We start from the raw sequence: 18,396 nt of genomic DNA, 5'->3' as shown, positions 1-18,396 counted from the left end.
TCTTAAGCAAACGGTCGAGCCCAGACAAGCGTTGGAACTGGCGATAAACATGGAACTCGGAATGTACAAACAACACCAAACTCGGCACCTCATCCCGGCTATCTTAAAGGGATTCACTGTCCACCCAGCACTCGAACATCAAACTGGTCACTTTCCAACAATTTCTACAAACAAGGCAGGCGTCCCCCTCTCTATTGCTCAAGATCAGTAAACACAGTGGACAAATATCCACACCCCAAAGTTTTGGTCAATTTTCTACATCCATCAAAACTATATGAATCTATCTATAGCAGTGGCGAGGAAAACATGATATCGACTTCACAATGAACTTTTGAAAAAAGAACCCCAATATATGCCGATCAAAATCGGCAACATTTCCGCACCACTTCTCGTCGACTCTGAAAGCGCTCGAAGCATTCTCAATCAATCACTCGCATCGCGGGCAGTCAACAGCAGTTCACATGCGTTTTGGGTATGCAAAACTGCAAAACTACAATTTACAACTTTCTCCAGCGAGCCAATCCAAATTGAGGGCAAACTTCAAATTCCCATGTCGAGTAACGGATGGACCACTTGATCCGGTCACGGTCACGGTCGTTGCAGACGGCCTGAAACCTCTGATCGGTCATGACCTGTTCGACCAGTTATGGTTCGCAGTAACTCTGCAGTCACCCTCACAAAAAAGAATCAAGTTAATACAGTTTCATCACACTCTGAATTCAAGGAACATATAGCGTTAAAGTTTTCCGGTCTGATATCTCGTATTGGAAGTTCCAAAAACCATGTCGCAAAATCTTAATTTCATAAAACCTTTCAACCTAGACATCAAAAATGGAGACGCAACAATTTACAAGATAAAGTGAACAAAGGACCCAAAAGATAGCTAGACAAAAAATACAATGAAACTCACTAAATAGATTTGTCAATTAAACTTGCATTTGATTGCAAAATTTTCAATAAAGCGATCCACAAAAACATGTACCAGGTGCCAAACACTGATGCGCCCATTGAATCCATTCTCAACAAATTAGTGATACCGTGTCGCAAAAGACTACCTATTTCTCTACATTGGTTTTAAAATAAGCAGACAGCCAAAAAAATTTAGACCCAGATACAGCTAATCCTTGGAACTTTAATATAATAAGTGGTGACATGACAGGCAAATACAGATTTCAAACAGGATTTTACGGTTTAGCAGATATGCCAGCGCAAATCCAAAAAGCCATGGATTACACCCTAATTGGTTTAAAGAATACATACTGTTTTCTCGATGACTTTTTAATCTTTAGTAAAAGATCAGAGGAAGATCATGAACAATCTGTGTTTAACTGTCTGAAAAGATTGGATGGAGAAATTTTTAGAATTATTTTTCCATGACACTGGAATCATTTTTCCATATGTCACTTTGCTAAGTTAGAAATTTATTGGATTGGTTATCATATATCACAATCAGGTATTTCGCCGATCGAAAGCAAAACTTTGGCTATTTTGACCCTTGAAGCACCAAAAAACTAAAGAAGCTCCGATCTCTTCTTGGCTCAGTACACTATATCGGTAAATTTATTCCAATTCTTGTACAAATTAGTCACTCATTACGTCCTTTGTTGAAGAAATAATCTAAATTTGCCTGGACCGAAATATATAAAAACTGTTTTTCTGAAATAAAGAAGCGCATCGCGAATGCCACCAAAAAATGTCACTATAACCCGCAGCGCGAAACGCGTGTGAAATGTGATGCATCTCGTTCCGGTCCGGGAGCAGCTCTTGAAAAATTAACGGCAGATGGGTGGAAACCGATTGCTTTCACTTCTAGATTTTTAAATTCTTGCAAAGAGAGATGCAGTGTTAACGAACTAGATGTCCTGGGTGTAGTTTGGTCTATTGAATATTTCATAAATTATTTGTGCGGAAAACAATTCAAAGTCATTACAGATCATAGAGCTCAGCTCTCATTATTGAAAGAAAAACGTTCCAACACATCATACAATAGTCGCTTGCCAGGCAGATAGACTTTTAACCTTTCAATTTGAAATTTAGCATATGCCAGGCGCGAAAATGGGCCTAGTGGATTGCACTTCTCGCCGTCCTAATCAAAAAGCTGAAAAGGTCTCCGCTTATGACGAGGAATTTCTTTTGGCTAAACTTGATCTTATTTCCGCATCTGCCAGCTCCCTAAATATAAAATCTATTCAATATGCACCTTATTTACGCAATTTATTAAATTTACATGATCCCGCACCGCAATTGACAAATAAAAGTGAACCTGCTATAAATTCATTAAGAACAATTAGCACATTTGACACTCGCTTACACGCTCATGAATTATATTTATACCTCGCATCGCAAGAACGAATAGAAATACCATTTACAATTCAAATAATTCTAAATATTTATACCCCGCGGCGTTGCAGTTACCAATTACACTACACTCGCTAAGCGAAATACACCTCATATTAAGCATTCTTTACTAAATCGGAATGAAAATTATTTCGCGGGGCAAGATACTCATTTATTTAAGCCTGATTTCCCGCTACTTTAGAGACATTCTGGACTTGTTTTCAAAATTTACCAGACAAAAATAAATTCAGTGCCTTTTTGCCCAAAACAACTCTAGTATCCAGTCGCATAAAGTTAAGCCTCAATTTCATTCTAAATTGTCCAAAACATGATATTGACTTCAATTCAACAAACAAAAGTACTGTGCCTTCCAGGAAATGAATCACCCGAGACCGATTTAATGACTCCTCTCTTCCCGCGAATCCACCCTCTACTCCCTCTACCTCCTCTCGCACAGCGAATCCTCCCCAGCTCCAACTACCCCAATTTCCCCTGAAGCATCCTCTGGCGTTGGCCCTCCTCAGACCCCCGGCCCCAAATCCCAACTTTCGGTAACATCGTTGGAAAAGTAGTAAAGACGCAGTCCTTAAAGAGTTACCCGATTGTATTTTAACTAACAACGAAGCGAGACTAAAAGAGTTAAATCGCTATACACTCGTACAGGTGGGATCTACAAGTCCGCTCTGGCTGCTTCTGCATAGATGAGAAAAAAGCGATCCCTAACTTCCTACGCGAGGCACTTTTTGAGGACCTTCACGCGAGCCACACCGGTACCTTGGGGCTTTTATGGTTGGCCACGCACTGCTGGTGACTATACATGGACCACGAGCTCGAAGTCAAGTCCACAGAAAAAAAACCGTGTAAAGCAATTGGTAAGAATCCAAATCTGCGAATCCCGCTATGACCTCAAATTCAACCTCATATAGTTTCAACCTCATATACCTGGTGCCGAACCGAATCAAGAATTGCAAATTGATTTTGGACCAATTTTTGCTGAAAATGGGAATGAAATTTATTTCTTAGCTGCAATATATCGATTCTCTGAGTTCCCTATTGCATGTATCGATGAGACAGTTAAAAGACCTAATGTATTAAAATTTTTGGACAAGTACATCGAAACTCAGGGAATTGCACGCTCTATTCGTTTGAATCCATCAAAATACCTTGTTTTACATCAAGTAAAGACTTTCTGCAATAGAAATGATATTGAAATTATTGAAGCGCATGTTAGCGATCATCGTGCTATTGGTTTGGTAGAAAGACTAATTCAAACAATTAAGAACAGACTTGCATGTATCAAACAAGAGAAACCGGCTAACAGTTCGTTCAACACGAAGCATGCACAAAAGATTATCATTCACCAATTGCGAATATGTATGCAGAAAACAACAACAATCTCGCCCTCCAAAGAACAATTTGGTAGAAAGCCTATTACTCCACTGAGCATGATATCTACTCAGCCTGAATTGTCTAACCTCTCTTACGAGAATATTTTAAACTATTATTTAGATAAATACACATTCAACCCCGAAGCTGTTCTACCAGATGACAAATGGATAAACGGGTACCAAGCGGTATAGAAGTGGAAAAGGGGATCACTCGGTCTACGAAAGATGCATAGAGCGAGAGTGACAAAGTACGGACGGAGAATTGCGATTTCTCAGATCTGGATTGGGCAGGCCAATGCCTCTCACCGAAAGAGCAGTCTACTTGAAAATGGCTCGCAGGATCCACGGAAAACGCCGAACCAAGAAAGTCACCAACATCTCAGCGGTTGAGACGGTACAAACCACTACTGATCAACTCTCAGTCAAAGACAACATTTCCCCACCAATCAGACACATATCACCACCCGATCCGAGAGTTCGCCCCCCTTGTAGATCAGCGGACCCCGACACTCGAGGAGGATGTTATATCCATGACTGTAATTGAGGCTGAGAATCACAAGAGCTATGATTAAATCCAACAATTGTAACTAACAAAACTCTTTGAGAACTAATGAAACTCGCATTTTACCACATTATATTCATATTGTTAGCTATAATAATCAGTACATATATTGTTATTATTTATTTATCCGGGGACCAGGTTTTAATTTTGTATTTTTTGTTACTATTACTATGCACAGCAAATTGTACTATTCGTACAATTTTTTCTTTTCGCATCAGGGGGTATGTGATGCCTTTGTTCACTATTTACCTATCAATTTAATAAGCGCAGTAAAATTTAATACAATTTTTTTATTTATGTAATTTTAGTTTGGCCTTCATTTCTAGTTCATCCCTATTTTAATTTTTTTCAAAATTCCTGTGTCAAGTTAACCTTCATTCGTCGTCTTGTGTTTCCCGCCTCGTGATCAGACTTTTCAGATCACTTGATCACGTTTTGTTTAAAAATACTTGAGTTATACTTTTGATTTACCATTCAAATTCAGTTGCTTCTCTTTTTCTTGATCTCGCGCCGCAAGCTCAGTGATAGAATTAACTTGCGATTTCGCTCTGCGAAATCCTATGGGTAAAAGTAATAAGCTCTCGAATAGCAAAAACATACAGAAAATAAGTAGAGTACGACAGACCATTGATTTTTTTCTCATGTAGCATACTTTGCTCCTCAATTTAACTGTCAATTTATCCGTTTTATTGATGATTTTCTAAGAAAATTGAGAATAAAGCTGTGAAAATTAAATGTGAGTTTTTCAGTGATCTGAACAACAGTAATTTTGCTCCAAGGGGTATTTGATGACATACAATTTTTATTGATTGTTTGGCAACCGCCAGTTTTGAGAACGTTTTTGAGTTGGTTTTGAAATCCCAAATTTGGATCAATCTTTATTCCTAATTTTCTGCAGGGTTCTTTTGGTTTTATCTGTTTGGCGTTGTAATTTATCACGCCAAATTGTTTCGTCATTTTGTCTCGAAAAGAACTGTAAGTTGGTTTTGTCAAGTTCATTCTTTACTTGTTCTGTTTGAGGTAATCATCAGTCTTCTCCAATACAGTAAGGGCATATTTTTGTAGCTCAAATATGTTTGTGTTCTTGATACAAAAACATTTATCATCCGCAAAATGAATTATTTTTGTTTTTGCTTGTACAAAGTCATTGATATATAGCAGGAGAAACAAAGGCCCCAAAACAATTCCTTGATGAAAACCATGGTTGATTACTATCCATTCCTGAAAATCTGTAAGCACTTAAATTTCTTAAAAATATTTGATACGATTCGCCTTAGCAAGATTCGCCTTAGCTCAAATTTAACATGATTATACACTAAGAGTTTTGCTGCTATATCATTTTTTAACACTGAACTAATCCGCTGCAATTATTTCTTAATTTTCAAAACTGTACTTTTTTGTTTGCATGGTTTCTAATTGCCCCCTTTTGACAGTGATGTTTCTTTTTTTGACACTAAATTTTTAATTTAGTCTGGTGAGATAATGAGTAACTTTTTCGCGGATAAGAGTTGTGGCTGAAATTACAGTTTTGTTCGAACAAAGAAGGTAAAGATCCAACTAATTTTAAGACAAAAACTTGCTATTTTTTCTATATATATATATATATATATATATATATATATATATATATAAATATATGTATATATATATATATATATATATATATATATATGATCGGGTTCAAGTCAATTATGTTGTAAACTATTAATTGCTGGCTATATAAATATCAATCAATCAGATCATCAATCATCCATAAGAAGTTTGTTCCATCAGCAGACGGAGAAATTGGAACTAAAAATTGAGCAAAAACCCCTCATGGAATTGATACTCAAAGAAGGTAAAGATCGAATTAGGTCTAAGATAAAAACGTGCATTTTTTCTATATATGTTATCGTGTTCAAGTCAATTATGTTAGAAACTATTAATTGCTGCTAATTTAAATAAAAATCGATCAGATTGGTTGATAGCATTCACAATTTGCGAATCATCTTTTTAACTGAAAGATCTCATGTTTCTTACAGAAAGTTGGGTACAAATTAAAATACATTATTCGGAAAATTATCTAGCGTCAAATTGACTTATTATTGGTCCGAGACAGATCGCGTCAACACGGTGGTACCTTGATAATAATGACTACTAAATATAAACAGTCAACAAAGTTAACAAATCAACTTGGCTTCGATAGAATGTAGCATCAAATTTTGCTTGTTATGCTGACGAATAATACGTCTTTTATACTTTTTGAGCTTATTTTTCATGGGAATGACTTTATGGTGCTTTTTTAAAATAAGAATGAGCCATAATGAATCCTATCTTGTTCTGGCAAATTAAGATGACTAAAAATATCTCTGAGTACCAAAAATACATTTTTGGGGATGCAGACTGGTTATATAGGACCAAGGGGAAGATCAACGGAAAAGATCCGATTGTTGAAAAGATCTATTTTTTTTATTTTTCTGGGTTTCTTGCTACGAGGAAGATGAAACTGGTGAGTGTTCGATTCGGAACTTCACGTTGAACAAATCAGATGTGCCTTGCAACAGGAGATTGCGTCTGAGAAAAATTTCAGAACTCTTTTTTGAGCTCTCTAGCTACTTTTTTCAACTGTGTTCACTCTTGTTTTTGTGTTCAATTGATTGTTGTTGCTCAAGTATAATAATTGAGCGGGCAGCTGTTCAAGTTGCACGCGTGCACAGCTTTTATGTTTTTACAATTTTCAATTTGGCACTTTACGAATACATGTATGCAAAGCAGCCATTACAGTGTCTGAATTAGTAGTGGTATTTGAACAATTTTCGTAGCTCAGTGTATGTTTTTCACTGCGATGTTTTTGTATTGTCGCATAGATAAAACGGCTATAGATAAAACGTTGCTTTCTATTTCTCAGAAATAGAGCGTTAGATTTTTGGCAGATTATTTATCACTTGAAGCAAAATTGTTGTATGTGGATTTCATTCGTATTCCATCATTTAATTTGTGCTTAAAGCGCTTGGAAAAAATTAAAGGTTCTGCGACGTTTTCAGCCAACAAAGGTTAGTTAAAGTTTGACTTTTTTGCTTGAATCAGATAGCAGAGCTTTTAAACGTTTGCTCATGCATCCATTTGGTTCTCGGCAGAGTTGCACAGAATCGCCCCATCCCCTCGCAATACTCGGATTTCTTCTCTGTCTTTGCCACAAAAGTCTGGTGAGAGACGAAAGTCTGAACATAGTCTGAACAATGTCACACGAAAGCCTGATCAAAGACGAAATTCTGGACTAACGTTGCTCCAAAAATTGATCAGAGAGTACATTAAATGACCATCTTCATTTGAGTGCACTTCCTTTAACGCTGTATTTGGTGAAAATTTGGTTCACAAAAAAACTTGGTTGCACAAAGGTCTGACAAGGAGGCCGCTTCAGTCTGACACTGTCTAAGAATTTAATGCAAACTGGAATAAATGGTGTGAAAGCAATGGAATTATGATAGACCGGAACTTTATAAAGATTTATATGATGAATTAAATAATTTCACATGCTGAATGCAGTGACGAGATCTGGCCAACAAAAATGTCTCCAGCAAAAAAAAACCGGCGAAAACGACGACCAATCTGTAATTGGATGTCATGGCTCCTGTGTCTCCCTATCCCCCGCATGCGTCAAATGGCTAAAAGGGACTCGTAGGACTGTGTCTGGGTTTGTGATCATTGTCTTAGCACTGATGTCTGTTCCACCCAAGATGAGTTAAAATCATTCCTTCACTCACTGAGAGTAAATGTCGAGTGTTCTTGAAAACACCCTGCCGAGAGCTGTTGATTAAGTGGTAGGTGATCAAATTGAGCCCATTATGACTTCTAATGGGATACAAATTACAAGTCGGGCTCTGAGCATAACGCATTCTCTCAGAAAACGTTGACGACAGCATTTAATTACGAGTTTTTATTCTTACCTGACCAAAGTGGGGAGAATAGAAACATATTTCATATCTGGAAAACTGACATGAACTGTTGAAAATTGATTAAAATGGTGATCTGCTGTTTTATAAACCTAGTCATCGTAACCAAGTTAATTGATAATTCAAATTTTTTCAAAGTAAAATTAAAAAAATTGGTTTATAATAACTGATGTACCTGATAAAGTGGCTTTGGTTAATGGTAGAACTGACAACACTCTCACAGAAATTGAAGAGATTTGTAATCATTGGCTTAGGTTGTGATAGAAGTGAAGTGTCTTTCGGACGATTTGGAGGAGTGAAATCCGAGAATGTTCAGAGAATAAAGTATAGGCCATTGTTTATGTGATCTAACAACTCTCAATTTTTGTCAAGATGTTTTCGTCGAAAAGCCAAGCTGAAAAATTACAAGCATCCATAAGAAGTTTGTTTCATCAGCAGACGGAGAATTTGGACCTAAAAATTGAGCAAAACCCCTCATTGAATTGATACTCAAAGAAGGTAAAGATCGAATTAGGTCTAAGATAAAAACGTGCAGTTTTTCTATATATGTTATCGTGTTCAAGTCAATTATGTTAGAAACTATTAATTGCTGCTTGTTTAAATATCAATCGATCAGATCGGTTGATCGCATTCACAATTTGCAAATCATCTCTTTAACTGAAAAAAAATCTCATGTTTCTTACAGAAACTTGATTATAAAATAAAATACAGTATTCGGAAAAGTTTTTAGCGTGAAATTGAAATGTTATTGGTCAGAGACAGATCACGTCAACACGGTGGTACCTTGGACTCGGGGGTTCACTTATCGTTCGTGCTCGTTAAAGCTCATTTGTCGAGAAAAAGTTTCTGTTGTCTTCAAATAAAATTGTGGCCTCAACTGTTGATTTCCTATACTTGTTGAAATTCCTCTGAATGATTTCTTATGCACTTACTGGCAACGTGCCAGTGTCACTTATGTTTTGCAAAAATGGATCCTCTGTGGGAAGCCACTGGATACCTTCATTTGTTGTTAAAAAGATTGTTCTTACTTACAGCCTTAGATTTCTAACTGTTTTGAAATTACTAATTACCGCCACATTCCCATCCTTCTAAAACATCAATGGTATTCGGGTGGCAGTATTTAAGTGACAGAAAAATGGTTTCATGAAAGTTTATAGCACCATTAGTCTTATTTTAGTATTTTGGAGAATGATTTTAGCAGCAGTGATCATCTTGAAGATTGTTTTTTGACGTTAAAAAAACGCTCCGTTCTGTGCAACAAATCGTCCTTCTGAAAAGACTAGCTTCCTTTTTGTTTTGATAAAGTTTATATCAAATAATTCAATTATTATTTGAATTGTAGAACACTAAAAGTTCAAAATGACCACGTTGTTTGTAACAAAATTAAGGTTGCGTCTGCTGTTATTCAGGGGGATGTATTGTGGCCTCTTTTGAGACAATGTTCATAAACGATAAGAAGGATTCAGTTGGGCAATAGATTGTGGCGTTACGAAAATTTTTTGTGATTTTTTCAAAAAAAAACATTCAAAGAGACATCAACCAACTGTCAGCGTGGTCGTTAATGAATGGAATACATTCCTTTTCTGAAAAACGCAAGGTCTTTTTATTTGGACAAGACCCCTCTGTTTATTTGATCCAGACGACAAAGCTCAGCCCTACCTCAGCGGTTCTTTTCTTTCCTCTTACACGTAGACTACATCGTAGACTTGGGGATGGTCAGTAGAAATTTAGCCTTGGCAAAATGTCAAATGTTGCATTGCAAAAACCACAAAATTCTTTTGTCTACGTCGATTGTTCTATTGACTATTTATTTCCGGCGTGGCACGTTTCTTTAGTTTTGGTACAAAAAATTGAAAAAAAAATCAATTTTGTTGTCTGAGTTGGATTCTCTTTATCCGTTCGTGAAATCCGGTTGATTACATGATGCGCCTAAATATTTCGCACATTTGTTTTCAGTCATCACTCGCAGATCTCAAATTCCCATGGAAATTAGTTAATTAATTTATCGGTTGTTATTTGGATTAAAAGTGTCGAGATATCGTTCACTATATCTGATCGGACTGGCCAAATTCAAATCAAGAAGAGCAGAAAATTCAAAACGGCTGAGGATTTCAACTTTTGATCTGAAAAATGAAAACATTTTTGCACCTTATAACCAGCTATCAACCTATGCTTTCATGTCTTGCATATCGTTAGCTTTGTTGAATTCTCTATAGACGTCACTAAGGTTAGTCTCAAATTTTGCCCTCGCAGTATAAATTTTTTCCTGCAAGATTCCATGGGCTTGTAAAAACAGGAAGTAAAAGTTTATTTCACCAATAAAAGTGGGGACAACCACAAACACAAATGGGTTATACCGAATCCTGGGAGGACGGTTGCCCAGCAAACCGCCTGAAGCAAAATTTTTGTCGGGTATAGAATTACCCGGCAAAAGAAAACGGAAGGCGTTAAGTACACGGAAGCGCAACGGATCCGAAAGCGGGAGGGATGGGGGGAAACGCTGAACAGGCAACGCAAGACGCAGCGGGAAACGGGACGAAAGGAAGAAAACCGTCGGGCAAACGATGTACGACCTGAGGGAAACGGAATGGACGCAACCGAAATTACACACGACTCTTAAAGACGACTCTATAGGTAGCTAGTTGGTGACTGGCGGAATCTTAAAGAAAGCTTGAAGTGAAGCTAAGAAAACAAAAGAGAATTAAGAGAGTTTCTGGGTGCGCTAAATTTACCAGAACAAGTCACAGTCAGAGTTTGAATTTAAATTTGGGACAGTTTTACAGCTTTTATGTGACGCATGCGAAATTGATTAACCGCACAGAGAATTGATGTTGCTCTCCGTTGTAAATGTTGAATGTCGTCGTACGTCTAGCTTGCTATCTCACTAGTTTAATCTCTTCTTCTCCTGAAATGTAGTTTCTTTTCAGTCAGATGTACCCCTAGTCCGCTTGTTCACTGATGGTGAATTGGATTTGATTATAGTCAAAACAGAAGTTGGTGGAGATAGTCATAGCTCCATGCACGTTGTGATGTAAAAGAGTACTGTGCTGATGTCGATTGTGCCTGCCTCGTTCGTATTGTGGCCGACTGAATGCTTATGGTCAGCGCGTCCATTGTGCTATAGGCAGTTGTTGAAATGAGTGTAAGGAGAACTAATTCCGTCATCTTATACTGAAGAAACATGTGTTGCTATGAACATTAGGCAAACGTATTCGAATTCACAGTTCACATCAGGGCAAAAAGTCAAAAACATCAATTTGATAAGCTTATGGCAAAATGCAGAGTTAAATGTAATGGCACCAACAATATAGGTGCAGAAAACACTCTATCGACCATTTTTTTTCAAATCGGCTCGATACAGTCGAATGATGTAGTTATATCTCAAGAATAACAAGGCAAACGTGTTGGCATTATGACGTTGAAGGCCACATAGCAAACTGCATCAAACCGGCAAATCGACCAAAAAAATTTTTTTGAGGTCTTAGTCAAAGATTGGTCACCGATACATTTTGAAACCTAAAATAAGCCTGAAAAGAGCTCAATCGATTTAGATTGTTAGTAGGTTCAATGAAAATTATGTTAAACGTACTTTATGTGTTTCTGACTTATCTATGTTCTATGCATAATAGAACGCATTTGATCTTTTTGTTCTAATGGTGAATTCGGTGGTGGTCAAGCAAGCCGATAGGCAAGCAAGCCGAATTTTGAAAGTGAGGTCAAGTAAGCCGAACAATTTTGGGATACCCGTATTTTAAGTTGCCCCTGGCCGGCTGGTGGGTGCGCTTCGCCGCGATATCCGACCCGCCGTTTCCGGATTACATCCCACAGCGGATGAGAGGCATGGCCATGGACAGCGGTCCGCTCGTACCCACTAGATGTCTAAAAATCGACGTATTTTTGTTTGTTTGATGCATTGAAATAATTTATGCACTGTAATACTACGCGCAGTATTGATTGTAACGGCTAACAATGTTTTATTTCTGATAGATTACATAACTATTGTATAACTTTTCTGTCGGCTTTCACTTCGGCTTCCTTTGCGTACACCGGCGAATTATATATCTGAGAAATACGGCCTATTCTTTCAGATGACGTCATAGCTTTCGTTGTTCATTTAGTTTCTGGCTGCTCTTTTACTCATTAAGAGTAATACTAGTGAATAAAACCAAAAGTTAAACCTTCGGGTGAACGCAAAGTAAGCCGAAGTAAAAGTAAGCCGACATAAAATCAAGCCGAAAGATATGTAATAGTTATGTAATCTATCAGAAATAATACTTTGTTAACCGTTAAAATCAACACTGTGCATAGTATTATAATGTATAATGTATTCCAATGCACCAAAGAAACAAAAATGCGTCAATTTTTAGACATCTAGTGGGTACGGGCCTCAGCGGACCGCTGTCCATGGCCATGCCTCCTATCTGCTGTGGGATGTAATTCCGAAACCGCGGGCCGCCAGGCCCGCCAGGGGCAACTTAAAATAGGGGTATCTCAAATTTTTTCGGCTTACTTGACCTCAATTTCAAAATTCGGCTCGCTTGCTTATCGGCTTGCTTGACCGCCTCCAAATCTTCCAACGTTTTTAGATGCATACTACGTATACATTTAATAATTTATAATCCCGTTTTTTTGGATAGGGCTAGGGTCCCAGATTGAACAATAACCTAATTTGGCCTTGTCAGAAAAATTAAGAACTTAACACCGTCATTTTTTCATCGGAACATTAACGTTTTAATTAAAGATAAGTCAGTTGAGAATTGAGTTACAACATTTTCTCGTGGCGGACACCGATTGTTAATAAGACAGGCAGGCAGCATTTCTAATACGTGTCTGTTGCAACCCATGAAATGCTACACAATGTGCTTAAAAGTTCAAAACTTAAAAACTGCGTAACTAGGTGTCTTCTTGTAAATTGACCCTCGAACAAATTTTGAAGGAAGTTTTTTGAAGGAGTGTGTGATTTTTTGTACACACAGTGCCTGACCATTTTAACTTCTCTATTGAATTTTTTCATGCTTTATATGATTCAAATTACTTTCATTCTTCAGAATTTCAAGCAGCTCTACTCAAGTGGCTAACACCCCCCCCCCAAGTTGAATATGCCTGTAATCGAGCCACTGACGTGACGGTCGTTCATGAGGAATTTGTCCGACTTTGATTGCGTTGTCTAGTGAATTTAGAGTCCTGTCAAGTTCTGATTACCGTCGCAACGATGTTGCATCTTTTGTTAACAGAAATAAAGCTTGTATTAGCAGTATAAAAATTAAATATGGCCCTACTGATGTGATCAGTTTTTTCATGTTAAAGTATCTTACCTTTAAATCTCAAGACAATTTACGGAAAAATTATGATGAAAAAGATCTAACAAACTTGACTCCAATAAATCAAAAAACTTTAAACGGAAGGGTTTTCTAATAATTTTTTAAATTGTTGTAATAGATGGCAATATTTTCCGCATTTACAATATAGTAACCTCATGACAGCTTAACAAATTTGTTATATTGGTGACTCGATCTTAGCAGGAGTTAATGTAGTAAAGTTACCTAAAATTTAACTCACATTAATATCTTCAAAGTAGTTCACTTCGAAATATTTTGAAGTTACTCTCGTCGACATTCTGTTTTTTTAAGATGACTAGTGCTCTGTTCATGTCCCAATTTACATTGTCCAGTCTTGATTCTTGAGTAAAATTCCAGCGTTAGTACTTGTAACATTTAATTTGCGTAGCAAGTCATAACCACTAAGCTGATTGGGCTTCGTGTTAATCGCCTACAAACTGGCTTATGTATAAATAGAATGTATACTATTATAGTAATTACCAGTTATAATCTACAAACGTATGACATTACTCTGCTCAGACTTAATTATGGGCTATTAGTAATTTTCAGACTCTACGGGATAATTTTAGCCTGGGCGAACTCTATGACCTCAGTATAATCAGAACGAAGAAAACTGCACGTAAATAAACTTAAAATATTCTGGAGATGCAATGTTTCAAAACTGATTCAAGTTTTTACTCTTGAGATGCGCTGGTTTTGCGCAGAAGGGCTCTAAAGACTCATTTCCGGGTCGTGTTGGCTCATTTTTGACTTCTTACCTGCAATTTTTTTGCTACTTGAGCCTTTATGTTAGCCATTTTTGTAATTATTCGAGAACTGACATGAAAGTACACTTATTCTAGATTTTAAAAACAAATAATTCAAGTAACGTGAAAAAGACGAAAGATGAATTTTTTTTAGATTTTGAGTTTATATATCTCGTCATGAATTATAAAAATTAACAATGCCTCTTCAGCAAGAACTTTTTAAAGACCTTTTCGCTGATTTTACATTAATATCTCACCGTCAAGGATTCCTGTTCGTCAAAATTGGTTTAATAAAACCTGTTAATATTCCTGAATCGTATGTATTGTTAAAGAAAAGAAAGCTTTGCTCCAAAATGACAAAAAATTCAGACTGTTATGCAAATTTGCCTTGACATCACGGGTCTAAGTATGCTTCCCATTTGCTTTTGGTTACAAGGTTTTTAAACGAGTTATTTAGTTATCGCCGCGATCTTCTTAGCCACCTATTACTGGGCTTCAGAATTTTACGACTCGAAGAGGAGTATTGGAGAGGTGTCGTTTTCTAAACAATTTGTTGGAGTGAAATTGAGACAGGCATTGAAAATCGTAAATTGATTGGCTGTGGTTTACTTGCGGAACAAATTTGAAAATTGAAGTGAACAGAGAATGTATTTGTGTTCATGCTGCTCGTTTCAAAAGAGCAAAATATTGAGGTGTGAAATTTGATCTTCCAGCGGGCAAAAATTTCTGTTCACCAGCCGCTTTTTCAAACATTTGTTCTGGGGTTTTACCCAATGTTTACTTCTGTAGTCTATAAAAAACGATTAAAGTTTTGATAGCATTCAAATTTTTTTTTGGAATTTAGAATTAATTTAAATATAATTTTTATGTGTTCGAACTATTTTTCCGATTTTTAGTATATTTTAAGCTTTTTTGTCACCTGTTGAGTTTTAATGGTTGAGTTGGGGTTTGGATGGACTCATAATGCTTCTACGTCTTTTGAGTTTCAGCAAGAAAAGAATTTGTTTATTGTTAAACAAATTTTAATGAGGATTATGAGGAAAATCTCTCAGTTAGTTATTTTCTAATTTTCTTCAAACTTTGATAAGATTTTTGATCCACGATAGCTCGCATAGTGTTGTTTGAGCAACAAATTTTAATTAACAGCATAGCGGAAAGTTTTCTTTATGTTAACTTGTTTTATATGAAGATATACTTCATTGGAACTAAGATTGTTTGCATTGGAACTAAGATTTTTTATGTTTTGTTGAGTTTCGAGTTCTTCTAATTAGCGATTTCAAACTTATTTTCGGAGTTCATTCTGCTCAAAATGTTTTCAACATTTAGGCGGCATCTGCTCAATGCCAGAGCAATCTAAATTGAACAAAGTCAGTATCAAAAAAATAAATCCGAAAAGAAACTGGAAAAACCCCATTGAGACCAATTTTAGATAGTCAGTATTTGAACATCGCTCTAATTAATTTTATTTACGAATTTTAATTAATTGGCATTCATACTAATCCCTGTATCTTCTCATTAAGGAACTGAACTACGAAACCCAATCAAAGTAGCAATCATTTTACATTTTTTTTGCAAAAGAGCAAATTTTCCTGGTTTTGGTGTCAATCCTAATCGGGGTCATGAGAATCAAGGGAGGCTAATTTCTGGCAATCTATCGGGTATCTTTTTTCTTAAAGCTTTATTTAAATAATTAATGAAGTTTTGAATTTTAGGTGGGAGGAACGTTTGATGATCTCCAATAATTATTGAAATGGAGACCGATGACTATTCAAGTCAAGGTTCGGACTATAGTCAACGGGAACCACTGACGAGACGAATAAGAAATCTTCTCAAAGAATATCCAGATGGTTTGGCTATTCCCAAAGAATTGCTACAAAATGCGGATGATGCGCAGGCAACCGAGGCTTGTTTGTTGCTCGATTTGCGCCAGCACTCTCTGGCAAATTTGATCAATCGTAAAATCACCGATTTCCAAGGACCAGCTTTGCTGTTTTGGAACAACAGAACGTTTTCAGACGCCGATTTTGCAAATCTCTGTAAGTTTGGCGGGGAGACCAAACTTGAAGATCGTAAAAAGGTCGGAAAATTTGGTCTGGGATTCAACGCTATTTACAATCTTACGGATCTACCACTGTTTGTATCCAGAACCTCTCTTTGTATTTTGGATCCTCATGAGAAATTTTTCATTACTAGCAGTGGTCCGAGTGGAGGAAAACAATTTGACTTAAACCGTCGAGAAAATGGAAGTTTTTTCAGGGACAAAATCTGTGGTCAGTTGGAACCTTTCGTTGGCATCCAAAACTTTGAAGTCTCCGAGGATAGAATTGATTACAGTGGAACTCTGTTCAGATTTCCTCTACGAAACAGAGAACATGTCGGTTGGAGCGAAATCTCGAAAAAAGTGTACACACCTGAAGATGCTCTTCATTTGATAGACATGACCGCTAAATCAGCTCCCCTGTTTCTGATGTTTCTGCAGCATGTTAACAAGTTTGAAATTCGGATCAGAGAAACAACTGAGATGCAGTTTCGGACGGTAGCAAGCGTCAGCCGGTCATTTATTGGCTCAAACTCTACGATGTCGAGAGTGCTTATGACAGCCCCTGACAAATTTGATAGAGATTACAAAATCGTTATCAACGACGACATAAAGAAGAGACTTTATGAGTGGGATATCTTTGTCAGTGCGCCTGGGATTAAATCTGAACTCGATGGTACACCATGCGTGGGAGGCATTGCATTTCCCTCGCATGATCTGAAGTTAGAATCAAACACGGATCGGCAACTTCTGTTTTGTTTTCTACCGCTTCCTAACCCACATTCTACAGGTCTTCCCTTCCTCGTAAACGGCAGTTTTGCCGTCTCTCCATCCAGGAGACACCTGGAACTAGAGTCGGCCGATGATAGAAGTCACCAGAGAAGTATAGAGGGACGGTGGAATCGCGACATCCTTGAGAGAGCTGTAGTTCCCGCTCTACGCAATGCTCTTCTTTCCAAAGCACGCACGCACACCCAAGAACAGCTCTTCAGATTGTTTCCGGATGCAAATGGACAGGTAGACGCATTTTGTTTGTCAATTTTGAAGCTGTTCTACAGTCAACTGGCCACAGATATCAATTTACGATTGTTTTCCAAGTCATACGGGGCCTCCGATAGGTTTCTATCGTTGCAGCACTCAGGGGTTTATTTGATATCTAACAACGTTCCGTACCATATCCATGACAATATTTTAGTATGCAACTCGACTATTACGGGAATCGATTTACTATCCCTTCCCACCAAAATTGTTCTAGCTCTGCGCCTTTATGGAAGGTCTGTTTATGAAAGTAAGAAGCTCAATTTGTCTCAAATTTTGTCCTACTGGCAGTTCGAGAAGTTCTCCCATTGTTTGCCAGACATACAACGACATTATAGCCAGTTAATGAGATTCATTCTGGATTCACCAATTGACCTATCAATGCTCTCTTTTCTCTATCATAAGCAATGGGTGTTAGTCGATTGCGACAACATATCACAAAGATTGATGAAGAAACCTTGTGAACTTGTTAAACCTGGTTCAGATGTGAGTCGGTTGCTTACATTTACGAAAATGTTCATTCCATCGGAATCTATGGAAATTGCGGAGAATGGATATGATGTAATGTGTCTGAAACTGGGATTGAATGACAGATATCTTCCTGTGTCTGCTGTGAATGATGTAAAGGAGAACTTAAACGCTATCAGAAACCCAACAGATCACAAAATTCGTCTGAAGCAGTACTTTGATCACCTTGAGATGAATGAACTATATTACAGGACCAGTGGGCACAATCTATTCAGTGGTCTTTTGCTTCCCAGCAGACAGTTTGGTGAGTTGGCTGAATGTTAGAGATGCAAACTGCCTTGTACGATCCTTTAGTTGTTTAAATGCTCCCGAGTGAAGTCTGAAGCAACTATAGTCGAGTCATTTATGCAACAACAATGGTTTGCTTGACCAATTAGACTTTTGAATAGAATTTTTGCCCTCTACTCCTCGAATTTCGCTCCTGATTTAAATTGCTCTCCAGATTTTCAAGCAGCTGAAATCAATTGTTGAGATTTTTGTACTAAAGG

At 37.3% G+C, this 18,396-nt stretch overlaps 1 protein-coding gene across 3 annotated transcripts in view; it reads left to right on the top strand.

Moving 5' to 3' along the window:
- Positions 1 to 18,396, top strand: part of LOC142336249 (sacsin-like) — a 66,686-nt gene that overhangs the window by 17,540 nt on the left and 30,750 nt on the right. The window contains exons 1-2 of one of the 3 annotated variants that reach the window (XM_075384932.1): positions 7,076 to 7,319; positions 16,017 to 18,152. In XM_075384932.1, coding sequence (XP_075241047.1) covers positions 16,055 to 18,152 — 2,098 coding nt within the window. In that variant the 5' untranslated portion in view covers positions 7,076 to 7,319; positions 16,017 to 16,054. Of the gene's footprint in view, positions 1 to 7,075; positions 7,320 to 11,301; positions 11,362 to 16,016; positions 18,153 to 18,396 lie in introns of those variants that run through there. The other 2 variants (XM_075384934.1, XM_075384933.1) reach the window with 2 other exon arrangements.

Source organism: Convolutriloba macropyga, chromosome 3 (genome assembly GCF_964194025.1).
Source record: "Convolutriloba macropyga chromosome 3, txConMacr16.3, whole genome shotgun sequence".
Taxonomy (NCBI): domain Eukaryota; kingdom Metazoa; phylum Xenacoelomorpha; order Acoela; family Convolutidae; genus Convolutriloba; species Convolutriloba macropyga.
The sequence above is the reverse complement of the archived record's forward strand: the minus strand, read 5'-3'. Positions and strand labels throughout refer to the sequence as shown.